This window comes from Thamnophis sirtalis, unplaced genomic scaffold (genome assembly GCF_051295495.1).
Source record: "Thamnophis sirtalis isolate CommonGarterSnake01/CBP01778 unplaced genomic scaffold, rThaSir2_p1.2 scaffold_8, whole genome shotgun sequence".
In the NCBI taxonomy this organism is placed as follows: domain Eukaryota; kingdom Metazoa; phylum Chordata; class Lepidosauria; order Squamata; family Natricidae; genus Thamnophis; species Thamnophis sirtalis.
In genome coordinates, this window is record NW_028261388.1 from 49,931,144 (window position 1) to 49,952,422 (window position 21,279).

General features: G+C 39.0%; 1 protein-coding gene across 2 annotated transcripts in view; it reads left to right on the plus strand.

Annotated features, from left to right (window-relative positions):
- Positions 1-20,903, plus strand: part of HUNK (hormonally up-regulated Neu-associated kinase) — a 53,751-nt gene extending 32,848 nt beyond the window's left edge. The window contains exons 6-10 of one of the 2 annotated variants that reach the window (XM_087721593.1): positions 1,869-1,998; positions 7,308-7,476; positions 11,116-11,196; positions 17,839-18,007; positions 19,134-20,903. In XM_087721593.1, the coding sequence (XP_087577719.1) occupies positions 1,869-1,998; positions 7,308-7,476; positions 11,116-11,196; positions 17,839-18,007; positions 19,134-19,798 (1,214 nt within the window). In that variant the 3' untranslated portion in view covers positions 19,799-20,903. The remainder of the gene's footprint in view (positions 1-1,868; positions 1,999-7,307; positions 7,477-11,115; positions 11,197-17,838; positions 18,008-19,133) is intronic. The other variant, XM_087721594.1, reaches the window with a different exon arrangement.
- Positions 20,904-21,279: the final 376 nt, after the last annotated feature.

Here is a 21,279-nt window from a genome sequence, read left to right on the forward strand (position 1 = left end):
TGGTTGAAAGCTCTGATGTTTTATTAGTGGAAAAACATCAGAAAAAATGTTAAAATTCCCATACACCAAATACCCACAAATTTAAAAATGATTATTTGCAAATTCTTTATGTAAATATTCCAGTGTATCATATGTGACATAGATCATATAATATCCAGGTCATCAGAAATAATGATTGCTGCAGGATGTTCACAACAGATGTAATATTGCCCAGAAAGTATCTAATCCTGATTTATTGGACAGCATCCTTTCTCTTCCTTGTCCTTGATTTATTGTGGAACATGAGCACATACTTCCTTTTCCTGATTTCATGTGGAAAAACCTTTAACATCATTGTTTGCTAGGATAGTGATTAAGCGAATCCCTTTGTACAGTTGTGAGAGGATAGGTGATAACCTGCTTATGAATGATATCCTTTTAACGACAAATTTGATGTCTTGTTACACAGATAGAAAACACAAATTCTGCACCTTATTCAGACATGTGAAATGCAAAAATATATACAGTTCTGTTCCTTTTAGTTGGATTGGTATTCTTAAGAGTAGAATATTGTTAGAATGTTTTCCAAGCATTTACCAGTACTATTTTACTACAGATTTTCAGATGTTTTCTCTAGTCATCGGATAATGGACCAGGTGGGCCACTCACACAATTGCAAGAGGTGATTCTTTTACCAGAAAGTTACATGAAGTAGAAATGCCAAGTGCAGTGCCTCATTAATTTATTGCTGACTATTTATTTAAATTATTATTAAACCATAATTCATTGCAATCATCCATGGTTGATATATACCAGGGGTATCAAACTCAAATCGTCACAGTGGAGTCACATGATGTATTAGGACTTTTTCCTCCTTCGCTTAACTGGGTATGGGCATCAACAGCACGTGACACATCCAGCCTCTGGGCCGGGAGTTTGACAGCCCTAATCTATACTGATCAATGCTGGAATCACTAAAGAGTTGAAAGCATATATTTGTCCTAATGCTAAACAATTAGTTATTTTTATTGTAAGTTCCTTTTCTTTGTGTAGAAGACAATTCCCATGTGACTAAAGAAGGTTTAGTTGATATATTTAGTTGCTTCATACCTAAATGGGACACTATATTTAAATAAAATATTAGTTTCACCGCCTCTCAAACAACATCAATGCAATTAAGTCAAAAGGGCTGTCACTGTCAATTATAATGATATTCTTACAACCTTATTTATTAAAATATAGAATTTAGTATTTCAGATTTAAATCTACATTTAAAAACTTAGCATAAAAAGTGGATAATTAGTCACTGAAACAGCAATCAGTCCAAATTCTGCCATAGCATTATTTATTAACTACACTAAGATGCAAGACTTGAACGTTACACTAAGCAATAAAGTTATTGGTTTGATTTTGCTTTGATGTATTCAGTCAATCTGGTGCCATCTTTTATAAACCATGAATTAAAATTGGGTGTAAATTTAGCCACTTTGAAATATTCAAGAAAACGTGAATAAAAGTAATAATTGTGTAATGCAGTCTGGAATATAGACATTTCAATTTATAATTCAAAGCTACTCAAAACTTATTTAAAATACAACTGTTTATAAAGATTGAATTATCTATCTTATTTGGGGAGGGGTTATTTTCTTAACTACTAAAGTTATCTTTTTCACTACTGTATACCATAAGGGATTTCCTTAGTTTACCAGCTTACTCTTTTAAATATATAAAAGCAATGTGCAAATGCAGCGAGTATATTGCATTTCAGATGTTGAGAAAAAAACTATAATTCTAACATACCGTAATACCTTATTTGGCTTCAAAAGAATAAATATAGTTGCAAAGAAAATAACACTTCCCTCTCCCTTTTCCCCCCAATGTCTTTGCAGCAGCTGTAAACTTCTTAAAAATTCTGCTAGAACCAGATCCTGCAAAGAGACCAAACATCCAACAAGCATTAGCAAATCGTTGGCTTAGTGAGAATGGGAGACCACTGAATAATGTCACGTATCCAAACAGGTAATGCACAAAAGACAGAATATGCTGGGTATTCTGCCAACATGATAAAATTCCACTGAAGACATTGAGGTGCCTCTGATCAGAAAGCTGGATTGGAGGTTGAGTTTCTTTCTTAATTTCTCTGCAACAATTCAGAAGTGGTTTAAGACCTCATGATAACCATATGCTTCTGCACTCACTTCTTAATTCCTTTGGTATTTCTAAGCTTGAAAATTATCTGGGGAAAAATCATAGTAGTAAAGAACAAAGTTACAAAATAATACATTTTTCAGCTAAGTTGCTCAAGTAATCAAAATGCTCTCCTACTATTATCTCAGCATTTAAAGGAAAAAATGTAAATGCAGAGAGCATAATTCCTTGGTTAGACAATCTTCTGGGTTGATAACTTCAGGGAGATTTGACCTGGATATTTCTCAGTTTCTTCACTCTCCTTCAACTTGACTGCTTTGCTGCTTCGTACTCTTGGGTTTCATTCTGCTCAGTCTTCATGGGTTCCTTAGGAAGAGGACAAAGTATGGCGCAATGATGATTATTCTGTGTTCTGATTTAGGATTGCTCTAATTAATTCCAAAAGCACTGATGGATCCTTTGGCTTGCCATATTGCTTTTTCACAGCTTGCTGTGGAAGTAAAGCCTTCCCAACCTAAATAAAAAGGGTTTTTTTAGGATAAAAACCCTTAATAGTTGTGAAATGCTAGTTACTATGGTAATGACGGTTATGTAACACATGGGTGGATATTAATACAGCAGGGAGGCTGGTACCTTTCTAAACATCTAGTTTAGCTTTTATATGATGGATACAAACATTACATTTATGTTTGGCTGCCTGGCTGCTGCTAGGCAGCAAGAATGAACAAAATATACTACAGTAAATGAACTGCAAGAAAAAATGACTGATTTGTATGGCAGAAAATGAGATCAATCATTATCCGAGCATTACTGTTTTGCTACCAGATCTCTAAAGCATCAAAGTCACATTTTATGAAGTCATACATGGGAATTGGTTCTGAGAATTATGATTAAATTGCATTTTTAAAAATAATTTATTTAAGCTTTTTTTATTCAAATCAAACATACAGTAGCAGCCATGGAAACAATAAAGCGAAACAAAATAAAATTCTGAAACACAACCTGGGGCGCAGTAAAATCTAAAAGTTTGTCTAACTAGATTTTAAATTGAAACTGATGAGTCAGTGTAAATCAGAGGTTTCTGACCAGTTCTGGAGAACCGCTAGCAGAGATTTTGAGTAGTTCAGAGATAAATACAACCTCTGACTGGCCCTGCCCCCATCTATTTTCTGCCTCCCGAGTCCCAGCTGATCAGGAGGGAATGGGGATCTTGCAGGAGGGAATGGGGATCTTGGAGTGGGGAGGGAATGGAGATTTTACAGTATCCTTCCCCTGCCATGCCCACCAAGCCACACCCACCAAGTCATGCCATGCCCACCAAGCCACACTCACAGAGCTGGTAGTAAAAATTTTGAATCCCACCACTGGTGTAAGTGGCAGGTAATCTCTGATGGAAGGGTGTTTCATAATTGCAGGCAGAATCTGTGAGCTGGATAAGTTATACTGTAAAACTGTCCATTTATTGGATATAAGAAAGAATGGGCCCTATCAGACCAACACTATAATTACAGTAAATAAATGCTTACTCAGAAGTAAATATAGTTAACGTAATATCAAATGTGCTACTTTTGCTGGTATTTTTTCACTCTGTAGAACCTTAGGATGTGGGGAAGTGTTGAATTTGTGAAACCTGCCATTCCTAATAAAGTTTTATTCTGCATATCTAAAAGAAGCAGCAATGACAACTTGCTTTTATAAAATAAAATTCTTTGAATCCTACAAGAGATAATTTCCAGTTACTTTTCAGTATTCCTTTGTGGGGGGGGGGGGAACGTGCTATAATATGTACAGGTAGTCCTCAATTTATGATTGTATTTGAGCCCGGAATTGTGGTCATAAGTCAAGCCAGTTGTTAAGTGGGTCATTACATGACTGACCAGATTTTACCACAGTGTTTTGCAGCAGTCATTAAGCAAATGTGGTTGGCTCCTCTTTGGACTAATGTAACATTCTTTATGTGAAGATTTGAAAAATGTTTGGAATATTTGTTAATTCAGGCGCCTCATCCAGAAGGTTGGCAGCGCTTAGTTATAGTGAGCAAGTGGCCTCTCTTGTTAATATCTATGAATCTGATTCTGTTTATAATTTAAAGTACTGTCAACCCTATATAGCTTGGCATCAGGCTATGTAACAATTACATTGACCCTTATAACAGCAACCTTGTTTTTAATTTGGCCAACATCGAGAACAGATTTGGTGAGATTATGAAAAACAGAACAGTGGTTCTTTGCAGGCTTTGGAAATCCCTGCCACAGAGAAAATACTAGAATGTTTTTCCTTAATTAAGCAGGCTTTTCACCTGAGTCTAGGTAGATGCTATCAGTTTTAACTTATATTCAATTATATTTGTTTGTGATTTCAATTATCTTTTTTTTATAGCCACATTGGATACTGTCACTGGCAGAAAACAAAGCATAAATCCAATGTAAATTACCGCTTGGGGAACTTTATTAGTTTTGCTAATAATTTAAATCAGTACAGAGAAAATACAGTGGCATTTATTTTTTTCATAACAAATTTCACGTAGCTTTTTATAAGACATTATCATAAGCACACTTCTGAAAATAAATAATTACTGATCTTTAGTTGTATGTTTCAAAAAAATTGCTTTTATTTTTACGACAAAATAAAATGCAGACATGTTGCAATGACAATGAAAATTGTTTATCAATATCTGCATAATTGGAATCAGTAGTAATAAAATGAGAAATCTTTTGTAATCAGAATTTACACTTTTAGCCCTTGATTAGTCCTTGATTAAAAGTCAAGCACTTTTAATTTGCTTAATTTTAATTGGAGAATTTAGGAAGTTCTTATTTTTTTGCCACTGAATTGTTATTCATATTGAAGTTTTTAAAAAATAATTCATTTTAGTTGGGGTTGCTTTGAATCTATTTATATAGAAGTCACATGCAACTTGTCTATTACCTATTGAGAATAAAGTTGCAAAAATAATCTGAAACAGAAACTGGACACTTTTAAGAACCTGGCACTGAATGATGGTCTGAATGAATTGAAAACTTCTTAATTGAATGCGCATATGACAATATTTTGAAGGCTCTGTTTTAAGAGTTTTATTGTATTCGTTTACAATAGGGGTGTCAAACTCGATTTCATTGAGGGCCAAATCAGGGTTGTGTTTGACGCCAGTGGGGCCAGCTTGACACCACTCATATTGGGCTGCCTGTGGTAGCCTGAGTGCTCTGCCAGTGAAAATGGGCTCCTGAGCTCCGTTTTCAGTTGTGATGGCATCAGAGGTGGGTTCCTACCAGTTCGCACCAGTTCGGTAGAACCGGTTCATTAAATCTACCGAACCGGTTAGAAGAGGTTCCACCAGTGGACTCGGAAAGCAGGCCACACCTACAGAAGAGGTTCCAAAATTTTTTGAAACCCACCACTGTCTCTCTCTCTCTCTCTCTCACACACACACACACACACACACACACAGACTCACAGAGAGAGAGAGAGAGAGAAAGGAAGAAATAAATAAAGAAAAAAAGAAAAAAGAAAGAAAAAGTGAGAGAGATGAAAGAAAAAAAGGAAAAAGGGACAGAGACAAAAGGAAGGAAAGAGAGAGGAAGGAAGGAAGGAAGGAAGGAAGGAAGGAAGAAAACACATGGCCAGCAAGCCACTCCCACCAGGTCACATGGCCGGCAAGCCACTCCCACAAAGGAGGCCACACCCACAGAGTAGGTTCGAAATTTTTTTGAAACCCACCACTGAATGGCATGCTGCAACCCTCTTCCCGTGAAAACAGAGCATGGGAGGGCCACGTGCAGGCATCATGAGCTGTGTTTTTGCTGGCAGAGGCACCATAAGATGGTCATTTACTGTTTCCAAAGCTGACAGAGGTCCTGCGGGCCAGATCTAAGTACCCCGTGGGCCGGATTCAGCTCCCGGGCCTTGAGTTTGACACCCCTGGTTTACAACTATCTGTATAGCTGTTCTAGCCTTTCACAAAGGGTACTCTCTGGACTAGCAGTTCAAGAATTCCTAGACAGATGGTAATGCTAACTAGGAGTTCAGGGAATGTCAGTCCATATCTAGAAGACACTAGATTTTAGAAGACCGTTTAATTAATTGTTCCATTTTCTGTCATGCAATTAACTACTCTTCTTTATTATTTAAGTGTTTCTTGAGGTAGAGACCAAGACTGTGCCCATTGACTCTATTTCACCATTCTTTAGTAAAAAACACAGAAACATGTACACATAAAATTCTACAATAGAAGTGGAAATTATATACACGCTTAATAGTTCCAACATCAGTCAGTCAATGTTTCTTCAAAAATGAGAACTGTATGATTAATGGTCCATTTCCCCACTAAGTAAATAATGATTCTTTTGAAATGTGGACAGCCCTCCCCAAACTGGGTTGTGACTAATCTACCATATTGATACATTTCAAGTATACATTTTTCTTTAAAAACATATTAGCTTGCTCTTTTCAACATAGCTTGAACACAGTAATCGCTCAATTAAATCTTTTAGTCATATTAACTAACATGGTGATTTTCAATAATGCCTTTAGGATTGCCATCTTTCTCCTGAGAACCTTGGAGATAACCAACAGCTAGTCCTTGAAATACAACCATAATGAACCCTGCCCATTACAGTTGCCTTTCACAATTGCTGTTGAGAGAAGCATTTTACTTAACAATCCCATCATCCTTAATATTCCCAGTGAATGTTAAACAAATGTTCAGGTTGTTAAATGGGGTACCTCAGGAGTGGGGGAGGCCTGTGGAGACCTAACACACGCCCAGGCCTGCATATCTTCTCCTTCCTGCCCCTTGGATCCTCACAGGCCTTTCCCTACTGCCAGTAGGTTTCCCCAAACCTTAGATCTGATTCCCACCCCACCAGGCCAAATACCCTCCTCCTTGTTTGAAAAGTTCTAAGGCCTTCCAGGGTGTAGGAACAGATTGCATTATCTCATGGCCATGTGCAGGGGGATAAGGCCAGCAGGAAGCAGTGGAAGAGGGAAATGCTTGCAGGGATCCAATGGGGGGAGAGGAAGATAGGTGGAAGCACTGCAATGTCCTGTGGATGAATGAACATGGGGACTGTAGTGGCCATACCAGGCCAGGACCAGGTTATAAGTAGCTTTTGGGAGATCCACCATAATTTCAAATGACCATTAAATTACCGATTATAAGTTATAATTAATATTTTTTGCAGAATTCATCTACAAGACATAAGTCAAAGCGTGCTGCTGTACATGACAGAAAAGCTTGGCTATAAGAATAGTGATGTGATCAACACTATCCTTTCAAACAGAGCTTGCCACATGCTCGCCATCTACATCCTTCTTAATAAGAAGCTAGAACGCTATACGGCAGGTGTAAAAGTAAGTATAATTTTGGATAATTGCTGAACCTAAGAAAGTTTAGTAGAATAACAGTAACCAAAAATGGAGATACTAAGAAATAAGTACAGTATGCATGGGGAAATTCTTCAACTTTGCAAAAATAGACGGGAAAAACATGAACCATCTCAAAATATGAAAAACTTTAAGGGAACAGACATTTTCACTGATCATAGATTGCTGAGCATCTCTTGGAAGGAAAATTAGGGAATTGAATATCTGGGGGTGGAGATAAGCTTAGCTGATTTGAATAATTAAGAATATCCTTGGGCAAAAACTACTTTCAAAGCCTCTTGTGAAAGCTTTCTCTGTACATAAAAGCCTTTTTCCACAGGTCTGTCTCACTCTGCCAACATTTCATTGTTCCTTATTATAACAAAGAAATTTACCTTAGCAAGGAATAGTTTGTTTTTTTCAAGTTACAGGGAAAAGTGAAGTTGTAGTCTACCAGGGTAAACTTTAATGGAAATAGAACCACTTTGATTCTACCTGCTTATTACATGTATATTTTCAAACAATTTAATCCAGTTAGAAAATAAATAGGTTTGAGCAGCACAATGAATTAATCAATAACTTATTAGATTGTGAAAAACACAGATATTTTTTCTCAGTATACAATGCTTTTTGTGATTTTGGAACCAAAAATAATTTAATTATGTAATACAAAAAATTTAGAAGAACAGTATCGCTGTCCATAATTTTAATAAATTTTCTTAAAAACAAATTTTGTACAATCCTAAATGTGTTTCTTTTGAAATTCTGTTTATTTTAATGTAATTATTGATTTGTCTAGAAATGACTTAAGTCTGTGATGGTGAATCTATGGCACGTATGCCACTGGTGGCATGCGGAGCCATTTCTGAGGGCACGCGAGGTGTTGCCCCGTCACCTCTGCCAGCTGATTTTCAGCTGTTTTTCGCCTTCTGGAGGCTTCCCTGAAGTCTCTAGAGAGCGAAAAACTTCCCAACTCACAAACCGGAAGTCCATTCTTGAACTTCCAGTTTGTGCGTTAGGCCATTTTTCGCTCTCTGGAGGTTTCAGGAGGCTTCCCATTAAATGGACCGTTTCCAGCCTCCAGAGGGCCTCCAGGGAGGTGGGAAAGGCCGTTTTCACCCTCCCGGGCTCCTAGAAAGCCTCTGGAGCCCAGGGAGAGTGAAAAACGGGCCTTCTGGTCTGCCCAGAAGTCGGCAAACAGACCATTTTCAGCATCTGGAGGGCCTCCCAGTGGGATGAGGAAAGCCTTTTCCACCCTCCCCAGGCTCCTATAAAGAGTTCTTGGGTGTGATTTATTTGGAGTCAAATATGAATTTAGTGCTTTTTACACTCACATAGAATATGTATTGTATAGATGTTTACAGTTAGTCCTCGACTTAATGTCCATAATTTCTGTTAATAATTTGCAAATAGATTTAGTAGTTTAAAAATGTTTTGAGCCAATTTCACAAAGGGATGGGAAACTAATATTGTAGTAATATATTAGACAGTATTCAACTAGGGGAATGATATTTTTATATGTGTTTGTGTGTGTGTTCTTTAATGTACTTTTTAAATGTCTTGTTTGTTTGTTTTTTAATTTTTGGAGTTTTGCATTTTTTAAAAAATAAAATAAAATAAAAACCAAAAAAAGAAAGTAAAATAATAATCATAGATCAGTTCATGACTGATGCTTGCCCTTGCTATCCATAGTCTAATCCATTTAAACAAACAATTCTTACCTCTGACCTCATGCAACAAATCTTTTTTATTTGCCCTCCAGTATCACCAGTACAAGTACAGTATCTGTTCCATTCTTTACATTCCCTTTCTGTGCAATTTTTGGGGAAATTCCATAGTATGACAAACACGATTTACTGTTGCAATTGCAGTAGCTGGAATTTTCCTTGCAGCATTTTGCAGGATATCAGTACATCTATGTCAAATGCTTTCAGGCTTGATCTCTTCTAGGATATTTCAGACCAATTCTTCTTCCTTTTCTGCTTCTCTTTTCATGTTTATTTCTCTGACAAAGTGCCATTGTAATCCTTGGGTTTATTATTACTATCATCATTGATAAAAATAAATAGTTAAATAAATCCTGCCATGGGTGCAAATTCCCACTGTCATTTCCTTTTATTTCTGTTATAACTCTTAATTTTATTTTAGTATTCAAAGGAATAGTACTTATCTTTCAGGGCTATTGTCCTACAAAATAAAATCAATCAATTGTATATCTTACATTTGAATACATGTCCATTGCAATAAATCAATAACAGTATCAATATTTTTTCTTAAATGATGTCTCTGTTAGAGCGGATATCTTACTATGTGATTGATTATGTGCTCTTAAGTGGGTGTTATTGCTTAGCAATGATAAAGATTTTCTCCAATATAATACATATTACATGAGCCAAGTTCTTTTTTAAAAAAAATACAAGTCATTCACATTTTGCAGTGGATGTTTTTTTAATAATGGGATATACCTTTTTAGTCCACCAAAAATGATTAAAAACCTCATCTAATCATTTAGTTGGAGAAATACTGCCAACTTCTTGGCCTTTGAATTGGCTTTTGATTTATTATATTTATTTTCGACAGTTTTTTTTTCTTCCGAAGGAAATCCTTAGAAATATCCCTTTTGTTCTGCATTAACTTCATGCCAAACTATGCTCACTAATTCCTGAAATAAATTTTATGTATCAAAAACTGGCGTAAAGTAAAGAACATCTTATCTTCAACATATGGTACATCATGAACTTCATGAGCTTAGTGAACCTATTTTGATAAGAACATAGAAAATTGCATAGCATATCACAGACTTGCACACTGCAATCTGGGTGAATCATTCAGCTGCTGGCCATGTTATTGGAAACCACAATAATTCTGATGCAGTCAAAACTAAACAAAGAACTATAAGTTGTCCTTCGGCATGGTTTTTTAAATGTTCAATTCTGCTGCTTTGAATAATTTAAGCTTTTTTTATTTTTTCCTTTTTCTACAAAATCTAAAATTCCACCATTGCTTCTTTGAAGTTAAATAAATATTAATTTGTGCATTTCATCATTAGCCTGTCCTTTGGGTTCACATGATGATTCTTTTTGTGAAATGTGAGAAATGAGAGCATTAATAAGGAAATTTATTATAACCTCTCTGCCCTTGGGATAGTTCCCATTAATCATGTTGGGAAAATTTTGAGGCTTTTTAATTTAAATATGAAAAAAATTGTCTGAACTAAGTTTTTGAAGTGCTATGTTGTACTTGCTTTCCAGTTTAATTGCATTGTCTAGTTTATAGGAATGGGAAAGTAATAAATATTATGTGTCAACTCATATAGTAAAATATTTAATATATAGTAATATATATTATATAGTAATACACTTAGTAATATAATTACTATATAGTAATATATAGTTATATATTACTAATAATTAGTAATTAATATATGGTAATATAATATATTTAGTTATTGAATTGTAGCAATTTCTAAATTGAAAAAAAAACAATATTTGTTTTTAACTAATTTTGCTAATTTAACAAAGTGATTCATAGAATGAAAGTAATACATATTAAACATTTAAGTATATCTTTCCTAAAGTTATATCTTAATTTACAGTTCAGATTTGTCTTCTTTTTCCATCTTTCTAGAAAACTGAAATTTCTGATAATATGTGCACTAACCAATTGTGTCGGTTAGAAAAATACAAATCAAATAAGGATTCCTATGAGGTAAATCTTTTATTTTAGTCATTTGGAGCCAGACAGTATTTGCACTTCCCACTGATTATTACTATAAACCAATAGACTTTTGATATAACAAAGAATACAAAAATAAATCTATTCCCAAATGTTTAGTGATTGTGTAAGAGTTGTTTTGAATTGATAGCCTTAGAAGCTGAATGCATCAGCTTTATAAAATGTTTTGCTCCCAAAAATATCATATCATGTACTTTGAATCATCAATATCCACCATATTTGTAGACACTTTTTCTTCCATTGTATGCAAAATAGTGGATATTATCAAGATTTACAGGGCATAAAATGTTTTAAAAGGGGAGAATTGATGGGAGGGAGGACATTTATTCCAAAATAGTCCAATAGCAATTCAGTGACACACAATGTGAGAGGGCAATAAAGTGACAACTGATGGAAACAGTTGGAGATAATGAGTAAGTAGCCAGTATTTTTAATGTTTGTGTGTCATTTTAAATTATATTGATGCAGATAGAAAACATCAGTTCATTGATAAAATATATATTTAAAATTATGATATATTATTTAAAAGTTAGTCTAAACTTCTGAATAAATTAGGAACTAACATAGTTTCTCTTTAGCAACAATCCAGAAGTGCAGTTCTCTTTCTGCTTCATTCTTCCTGAGGAGAAGAATTTAGGAGATCCTGCTCCTCTTTTCCTAGAGGCTCTCTTTCTCCTACCTTAATCTGGCTATTACCATTAAAATGCAGCTCCCAGCACTTGCAGAGAGAATAGATTTCAGATTGCTGCAATAGACCTAATAATATTGTGAAATTGCCAAAATTGATTTAAATAACCAAGCAATTAGACATTGTTGCTTTACCTTTTTCTGCGTATACTTGTCTCTGCCATAAAACAAAACAAAAATAACAGCACAGCCCTGGGTATTTTTAAAAAATCACAATTAATAGAACAACATAACAAAATTTAAAAAGTATTTTGTTCATTAAAGGATTGAATCCTTGTTCCTGAAAGAAAGTTTTTAGTGCATGTCATATCCTGCTTCAGTGACAATTTTGTTATTAGTGCACACTAACAAGTGGCTTTTAGGGTCCTAAGGTTCTTCCATTTATTCTGAAAAGAAACACATTTCAGTATTCAACCATTACACACAAAACGTCCTTTTAACTTGCATTTATAGACATCCTGTTGTGATTTGTGAACAGCTATTCTGAACACAAGAGACGCTTGAAAGTGCATCTGTGTATTACCATGGAGATGGAGGCAGACACCATGTAGGGTTCAGCAGTACCTTGCCATAAAATAAAAAACTGCAGAAAATGCAGAGGAAAACCCTTTTTAGTAGTTCTCACTGGGGAACTTAAAGGACTTTCTGGGTGAGCCATTATCTTTCTTTTCCCACATGCAAAAGGAATCGACCCCTATCACAAAGTGATCATGAGGATGAATTAGATAAAGAATATAAGTACACAATAGCAATACCATTTCATAGTGCTTTGCAGCCCTCTCTAAACTATGCTATCGAAGAGTGCATTGTAAAATACTGTTAATAAATCAAATGATCTATTTACTACTTTAAATATTATTTTTGAAATCTGTTCTCTGCACGGCAGCTTTCCAAAATTATTTGAAAATAAGTTTTTCTAGAAAATAGCAACTCCTTAATAATGTGATCATGTGATTCCATTGCAGTAGCAGACACACTGGCTCAACCAATTCAGAGCAATATTGGATAGTCAATACTGTTCCATTCAAAATATTTTGCTTGTTGAGAAATACTGCCCATACGTGCATGTGCATTTCAGATACTAAAAAAAGAGAGGACATAATAGCAATCTACAAATACTTAAAAGAGTATCAATGCAAGAGGTGATGACTCTTACGTTGAAACTAAAGGTAGGGTAGGAACCAAATTATTGATATGAAAAGGCTAAATATAAGCAGAATTTCCTGATGATTAAAGCTATTAAGTAGGAGAACAATCTACTTAGATCTGGAGTGGACTTCCTCCACTTTGAGTTTTCCCAACAGAACAGAACAGAACAGAATCAAATAAGAGTTGGAAGGGACCTTGGGAAGCCACCTCTCCACTCTGGTGCATGAGCAGAAAACTGGCTGAGAAATGTGGTGAACAAATTTTCTTGGCCACCATTTTGGTTCCTGGCACGACCCCTCCCTCCCTCTTCCCCTTCTCTGTTTTCTTGTTTCAATCCTGAACAACGCTGACACAAGGGCTTTTCTCTCTCGCCATTCCGGCTGCTGTTGCTGTGGCCATGGAGACCTCTGGCCACGCCGAGAGTCCTACGTTCTTGTCTGTGTTATACAATCTTCGCAGAAAGAGAAGGTGGGGGACAAGGAGGATGTGGACAAGGAGCCTGCCCCCCCCTCAACCCCCTCAGCCACCTCAAACTTTCAGACCTTGTCCTCTCTTCTGGATTCCGCAGGGGAAAAGATTAAGAGCGCAAAGACCCCCTCTCTCAAATTATTACCAACTCTATCCATTTTAAATCTGCGCCAACCGCTTTTGCGGTTCAAGAACTGCGTCTATCTTGTCTGCTGAGTGAAGGAGTGAATGTATATATGAATGGGTGAGAGAGTGTTCCCACATGCTTTTAATTTAAATTAATTCATTTTTTATCTATTGTATTATTGTATATTTTAATATTAGTGGGGTATGCATGTGGAGAAAGTCTGGCCAGTATGTATGAGGGGATTGAGAGTGCGGCCTGGAGCCCCCTCCACTGAGTGCAGAAGTGGATGGGGCCCCGGATCCGCTTCTCGTCCCAGAGTGTATGATACGAATGGCCTGCTGGGGAGATTGGGAGCCGCGGGAGGGGAGGAGGGGTCTACGGGGAGGGGGACGGGACGGAGCATCCCGGTCACGTTTGGAAGAGGTAGGTACGACGGGAGTTACAGGGCTAGCCATTACCGGGGAAGGAGGGTTCACTACGTCACAGCGATCCCACCTTCCGGCACTGATAGCTCAACTCAAGGACCAGGTGGCAAGTGATATCAGGGCCCTGGTCTCAGGTTACTGTTGCTAAATGCCAGGTCTGTGATTCATAAAGCTCCCCTCGTCCGGGACTTAATATTAAATGAGGGGGCAGACCTGGCATGTATTACTGAAACCTGGCTGGGCCACGAGGGAGGAGTTCCCTCTCAGAAATGTGCCCAGAAGGGTTTCAGGTACTCCACCAACCGCGACACCAGTAAGGGGTGGGGGAGTGGCAGCCATCATCCGAGAGTCATTAGTCCCTTGTGGGATCCCTGCTCCAGAGACTGTCGGGTGTGAGTCCCTTCTGGTGAAGTTGGACCTAGGGGGCCAAGTGGGCTTGTTTCTAACGTACCTACCTCCCAGCTGCGTTACAACAGCCCTGCCTGCGCTCCTTGAGTCAGTAGCCGGACTGGCGGTTGAGTTCCCAGACTGATACTACTGGGGGATTTCAACCTGCCATCTCTCGGCGAACGCTCGGATGGAGCACAGGATTTCATGGCTTCCATGACAACCATGGACTTGACCCAGGTAATTCAGGGTCCGACTCATACAGCGGGTCACACGCTCGACCTCGTGTTTCTCTCGGGACAGTGGAGACGTGATCTGGAATTGAAGGGCATTAAGATCTCGTCCTTGTCATGGTCAGATCACTTCCTACTGAGGCTTGATTTTCGGAAACTACTCCCCCATTGCAGGGAGGGGGAAGCGATTAGGTGGTTCCGCCCCAGGCGCCTGATGGACCCTTTGGGATTTCAGATGGCGCTTGGAGAGATACCTGACTCCCTTGCCCACAATCCAGCAGAGTCCTTGGTCGCTGCTTGGAGTACAGCGGTGGCTGAGGCACTGGACCGGATCGCGCCTATGCGGCCTCTCTGCAGCAGTGGATCCAGGAGGGCCCCTTGGTTCACTGAGGAACTCCGGGAGATGAAGCGCCAAAAGAGACGCCTAGAGCGACGTTGGAGGGCCAGTAACTCCAAATCTGACCAAACACAACTAAGAGCCTTTATTAGGACTTATTTAGTGGCGACACGGGCGGCAAAATATGCTCATTTTTCCGCTCTTATTGCATCCGCAGAATCTCGCCCGTCTGCCCTGTTTAGGATAACCCGCTCCCTCCTGAAAGGGAGGGGTGCGGGAGAGCCCTTACAGGGAAGAGCTGAGGAATTTGTTCAGTTTCTGTCGGACACAGTCGTTCGAATTCGGACGGACCTGGACTCCACTTGGACAGTACCAGCAGAGATGCCGGGGGAGGGCCTTGATCGGATTTCTTGGAGCGAGTTCCAGCTTGTCGCCCCTGAGGAAGTGGACAAGGAAGGCCATGGGAGCGGTGAGTGCCTCCACCTGCTTACTGGACCCGTGTCCCTCCTGGCTGGTCTCGACCAGCAGGGAGGTAACACGAGGCTGGCTCCAGAGGATTGTTAACACCTCTCTACAGGAGGGATCTTTTCCCCACCCTCTGAAGGATGCGGTGGTAAGACCCCTCCTTAAGAAGCCTTCTCTGGACCCAGCTATCCTTAATAACTACCGTCCAGTCTCCAACCTCCCTTTTGTAGGGAAGGTTGTTGAGAAGGTGGTGGCCTTTCAACTCCGACGGACCTTGGATGAAGCACACTATCTGGATCCCTTTCAGTTGGGTTTCAGGCCTGGTTACTGCACCGAAACTGCTTTGGTCGCGCTGACCGATGATCTCTGGCGGGCCAGGGATAGAGGACATTCCTCTATCCTGGTGCTTCTTGACCTCTCAGCGGCCTTCGATACCATCGACCATGGTATCCTTCTGTGACAGTTGCGGGAGGTGGGAGTGGGAGGCACCGTTTTACGGTGGTTCTCCTCCTATCTCTTGGACAGGTCGCAGTCGGTGTTGGTTGGAGGACAGAGGTCGACCCCTAGGCCCCTCAAATATGGGGTGCCACAGGGCTCGGTCCTGTCCCCCCTCCTATTTAATATCTACATGAAGCCACTGGGTGAGATCATACGCCGGCACGGGATTAAATACCATCAATATGCGGACTGTATCTGTCCGCCCCGTGCCAACTCAGCGAAGCTGTGGAAGTGGTGTGCCAGTGCGTGGAGGCTGTCAGAGTCTGGATGGGAGCGAACAAGCTTGTACTCAATCCAGACAAGACTGAGTGGCTATTGATGTTGCCTCCCAAGGATAGATATTCCATCCCTTAGCCTGGAGGTGAAATCTTACACCCCTCAGAGACGGTCCGCAACTTGGGTGTCCTCCTGGATTCACAGCTGACGTTAGAACACCATCTGTTGGCTGTGACCAGGGGGGCTTTTGCCCAGGTTCGCCTGTGCACCAGTTGCATCCCTACCTGGACCGGGAGGCACTTCGAATGGTCACTCATGCCCTCGTCACCTCAAGGCTCAATTACTGTAATGCGCTCTACATGGGGCTGCCCCTGAAAAGTGTGCGGAGACTACAGTTGGTCCAGAATGCAGCCGCGCGAGCGATATTGGGTGTACCTAGATTCACCCATGTTACACCCATCCTCCGCGTGCTGCACTGGCTTCCTATTGGTCTCCGAACACGCTTCAAGGTGCTGGTCATCACCTTTAAAGCCCTACATGGCCTAGGACCTGGATATCTGAGAGACCGCCTCCTGCCACATACCTCCCAACGGCTGATAAGATCTCATAGGCTGGGCCTTCTCCGGGTGCCGTCGACCGGACAATGCCGGCTGGCGGCCCCTCGGGGGAGGGCCTTCTCTGTAGCTGCTCCTGCCCTGTGGAACGATTTACCCGTAGAGATCCGGACCCTTCCCACTCTCTCGGCCTTCCGAAAAGCCACTAAAACCTGGCTATTCCAGCAGGCCTGGGCTGTTGACCATGAACGAGGTCCAGCCCCACCTAGACGGAATGTTGTTTTTAAATTTGTTTTTCTTTTTCTATTTTTAACTTTTATCCTTTATCTTGTTTTTGTAAGCCGCCCAGAGTCCTACGGGATTGGGCGGCATATAAATTTATTAAATTACTAATTAATTGGCAAACTTGAAAAAGGGGAAAAATCTGAAAGAGGATCATAAAAATTGTTTTTGTTTATAATTTTGATTTACTAAGGACAATCCATGAGCAAACCCAAGAAAAGTTTTCCCAAAATACATATTTAAATAACAATTTCTAAAATTGCAGTGTATATATATTTATTTAAAAAACAGTTCAATTTCTATAATTTTCACATGAATATGAAAGACTGCATTAAATGGTATCATTAGTACAGTAAAAGTTAAATTCCCAAAATAATGGACAAAAGAGGTTTTAAGAAATATATCTAAAAGACAATTTTAAGAGGATCTTCAGTAAGTACTGTATATTTACTTGCTGTTCTAATTAGTTACAATTTTACTGTTTTATTATTGTTTTTGTAAATTTTGCCACTCTCAATTGTTGTGGGTCTCTTATCTAAAGTTTATATAACTTTAAAATATTTTAAAATAAATACAGTCAATGCCTGCAAATGAAAAATGTTCTTTCTAAATAAGGCTTTGAAAGATTCCTAAAATCATTTTGATGTGATCAAGAAAATTGCAGATATGATATATTTATCTCCATTGATCTGTTACTTTTTGAACTCTGGATAAAGTTTTTAAAAAGTTCTTAAAGATTCTGAAGTGCCTCTGGCAAACCAATTTTATGTGTGCTTTAATTTTGAAGGACAAAAAAAGCAAGGAACAAGACGCAAAGGATGACCTTTCTCATCCATTCCTGAAGAAATCTGATAAAAGTCCGCCAACATACAAAGAGCCTTCCTCCTGCCTTACAACACAGATGAAGTCTCTGTTAAGTGATCGAAGAGCAAGTCATGGAGGACTGCCTGAAAAAGGTATGTGAAAGTGTTATCTTTGTTGGTTGTAGCATTTCCCAGACTAATAGGGCTTTACTATTTGAAGGATAACTACTGTACTTTTACGAGTATAAGATACACTCCCCCCCACCAAAAAAGTGGGTGAAAATTGCGGTGTGTCTTATACACCAAATGTTGCCGAAGCCCCGCTCACCCGCTGGCCCCACCTTTTGTCTGTTTTCGGTCTCTGCACATTGCATTTTTGGCACATTGCTGCCTCCCGTGTTGCATTTTCAGCCTCCCTGTGCTGTGTTTTCAGCCTCCACACACTCCGTTTTTGGCCTCTGTACGTCACATTTTTGGCTGGTTCCAGGTGATGGGGATCGCTGCCTCCACCGATCCCTGCCACCTGGAACCAGCAGAAAATGAGATACGTAGTGGCCAAAAATGGGGTGCGTGGAGGCCAAAAATGTGATGCGCGGAGGCAGCAATCAGCGGCGATGTGCTATGGTGATCCCTGCAGTCTGGGACAGGTCTAAAACGGGGTGTGCAGAGGCTGAAAATACAACGTGTGTAGGCCAAAAATGCGATGCGCTGTGGCGATCCCCACAGCCTGGAACAGATGATTGGCGGTATTCCGGAAGGCCAATCCAACTGCCAATCAGCTGCTCATGCTGAATCAGGCACTGATAATGTGCTGAAGCTGACCAGGCTGTTTGCTGCAAGGAGACTAGCCAGATGAATACCGATGGATGCTGGTAGACAGAGCAGATTTTTTTTTCTTGTTTTCCTCCCAACCTAATGTGCGCCTTACACTCCAGAGCGCCTTATACTCTGAAAAATACGGTACTTGTACTTTGTACAAAGTTCAGGTGTGTCTTCAGTCCGAAAATAATTACACACTTGTCATTGGGGAGTCAGAAGTATGCACAAAGGAGTAGTAGCACATTGTAAATTACATTTTTGTTATGGTAGTATATTTTCATATTTAGGAATTGGGTTTGGCCCAGCCCCAAGTCCTTACATAAAGCTTTTTTCTCACCCTTTATTAAGCACGTTCTCGCTTAATTAAAGCTTGCATCCTGTGGGGGGAGGGTTTTTTTTTTTAAAAAACCTAATCTCCCCTAGTTGTTTTTCATTTGATGCTTTCTGCATTATATCATAGATTCTCCTAGTAATTTGAATCCTTTCCATGAAGCAGCAACAGGCAAGATGGGCTGTGTCACCTCCTACTCTCTGGAATACCTTGAAATTCAGCAACCAGTTCCAAGAACCCCAAGACTCGGAAAACGACAAGATTCACCTCAACAAGAGCCTTCAAGTCCTGGCAGTCAGAATTTGGATTCTCCTTTGATTCTGAACATTGTGCATTCTTTCGAAACTGGCGATCGAGAGGATCAGATAGACCAAGTCTCTCCATCTCATCAGTATCAAATGCTTAGCTCACCTGTAAATTTTGGTCGAAGAAGTTCCAGTGAAAGAACATTGTCTCCCCTCTTCCAGCCTGGGGGCACTTCTCCCAGTCCCACTAAAAGTCCAGGGAACCCCACTCAACTTTCATTTACCTATGACGAAAAAAGCAGCTCTTTCAAAGAGGAATCTGTCTCTCCAACACAGCTGAATGTCTCCAATCCTTTGGGGAGCCCTAATTGTGTGAAAAGTAGAGGCCGATTCCCTATGATGGGCATTGGACAGATGATGAGGAAAAGGAATCAGTCAGTGGGATCTCCCACAGAAAAGTCTCTGGAAGCAAGAATGCCTCAGTTGCAACAAATGAGCCCCACACAAATTTCATTCAGTATCACAGATCCTATAAATGGCCAGTGCTGAGCTGTTTTAAAAACCTCAAATTATTTAGTGCTGGTTTTGGGGACCCTCCCATTGAAACTTACATTCAATTTTTTTCTGTACAGTTTGTTATTGTATCTAATAAGATAATCAAAAGCCCAACTATTGTGGCATTTGCTCATGCAGTTGACAAAAAGATAAGTATGTCAAGTGATGTAAAGTGTTTTTTAAAAACTACATAATCTAATGTACGTAGCGTTTGCCTGTATTCTTATATTACCTATAAATATATGTAAACAAGAACATTCCAGGTTAACAACTTGACTAAATGGTGAAATATTAATTGGTTAGAATGCTACTGTTATTGCTGAAGCTATGATTCTGAATTTGTGCTTTTCTGACACCAGCATTATACACATCACACAGAGGAAGAAAAAATGTACCTCCCCCCACCCTCCATTTCTCAGATACATTTGTCGTCTTAGGTACATCCAGGAGAAAAAAGAAATATAGCAGAAAGAACTTGGAATAAAAGCAAAAAGCTAGACAGAATGAAACACAGGGAGGAAAAAAAAAACCCTTTTTTCTGTATCTTTACTGTATCCTAAGTATTGCATCACTTAAAATCTGTATTTTTTCTAAAGGTAAGACTGAATTGCAAAGCTATGCTACCAAACAGATACAATCATCTTAAAATAAGGAAATCTGTTTTCAGATTTTATTTTCATCATGAGACTATACTTTTAAAAAGGCTTATCTTTTTTGTATAGTTGTACTATTTCTGTGAAACTGTTCATAGAAAAGCTTTATAATCTCCATTTTAGTAAAACAGTGTTGAATATACTTGAAAGTGTTGCTGGAAGTCTTTGCACTGTATTAAGAGGATGTGAACCATAAACAGATCAGCTAGTCATTTACAAAAGTAATGATTGGACATTTAGCTGAATATTTTAAAAAATCAACAGTATCATAAACCAGAAGGATTAACATTTTTGAAAGGTAAATATCTTCTGTATTTTACAGTTCTTTTTATTTCACAGTAAAAAAAATGTCAACATAAAAAATAGGCTTCTTTTGTGCAAATATTTGGCTGAATTGTTGACCATAATAAAATTAGCCTGGCAGAACAACAGATTATTACTAATAATGTGTGCTTTCCCTCTTTTTTTTTAACATGCACAATATGGGGATGTTAATATCTTAGAAGACGAATCAGAACTAAGTACTTATTTTGATACTTATACTTTCTGACATGTTAAGAAAAGCCAACAGCTTCATGGAGAAAACAGCTTATTTAGCTTCAAGACTGGACAAGCATTTAAAGTCATAGTACTTCTTTTAAGTCAGTTCTTATATGGATGAGCACTGGCTCATTTATTTATTTCAAAGGTGGTATTACTTTCATCCAGGAGTAAAAAGATATTCCCTTGTACAGGAAGATCTCCATAATTACTCTCATAGCTGTAGGCTAGCACTGTACCCAGCTGTAAGTCACTGGGATCAGCTTTCTTAAACAGCCAATT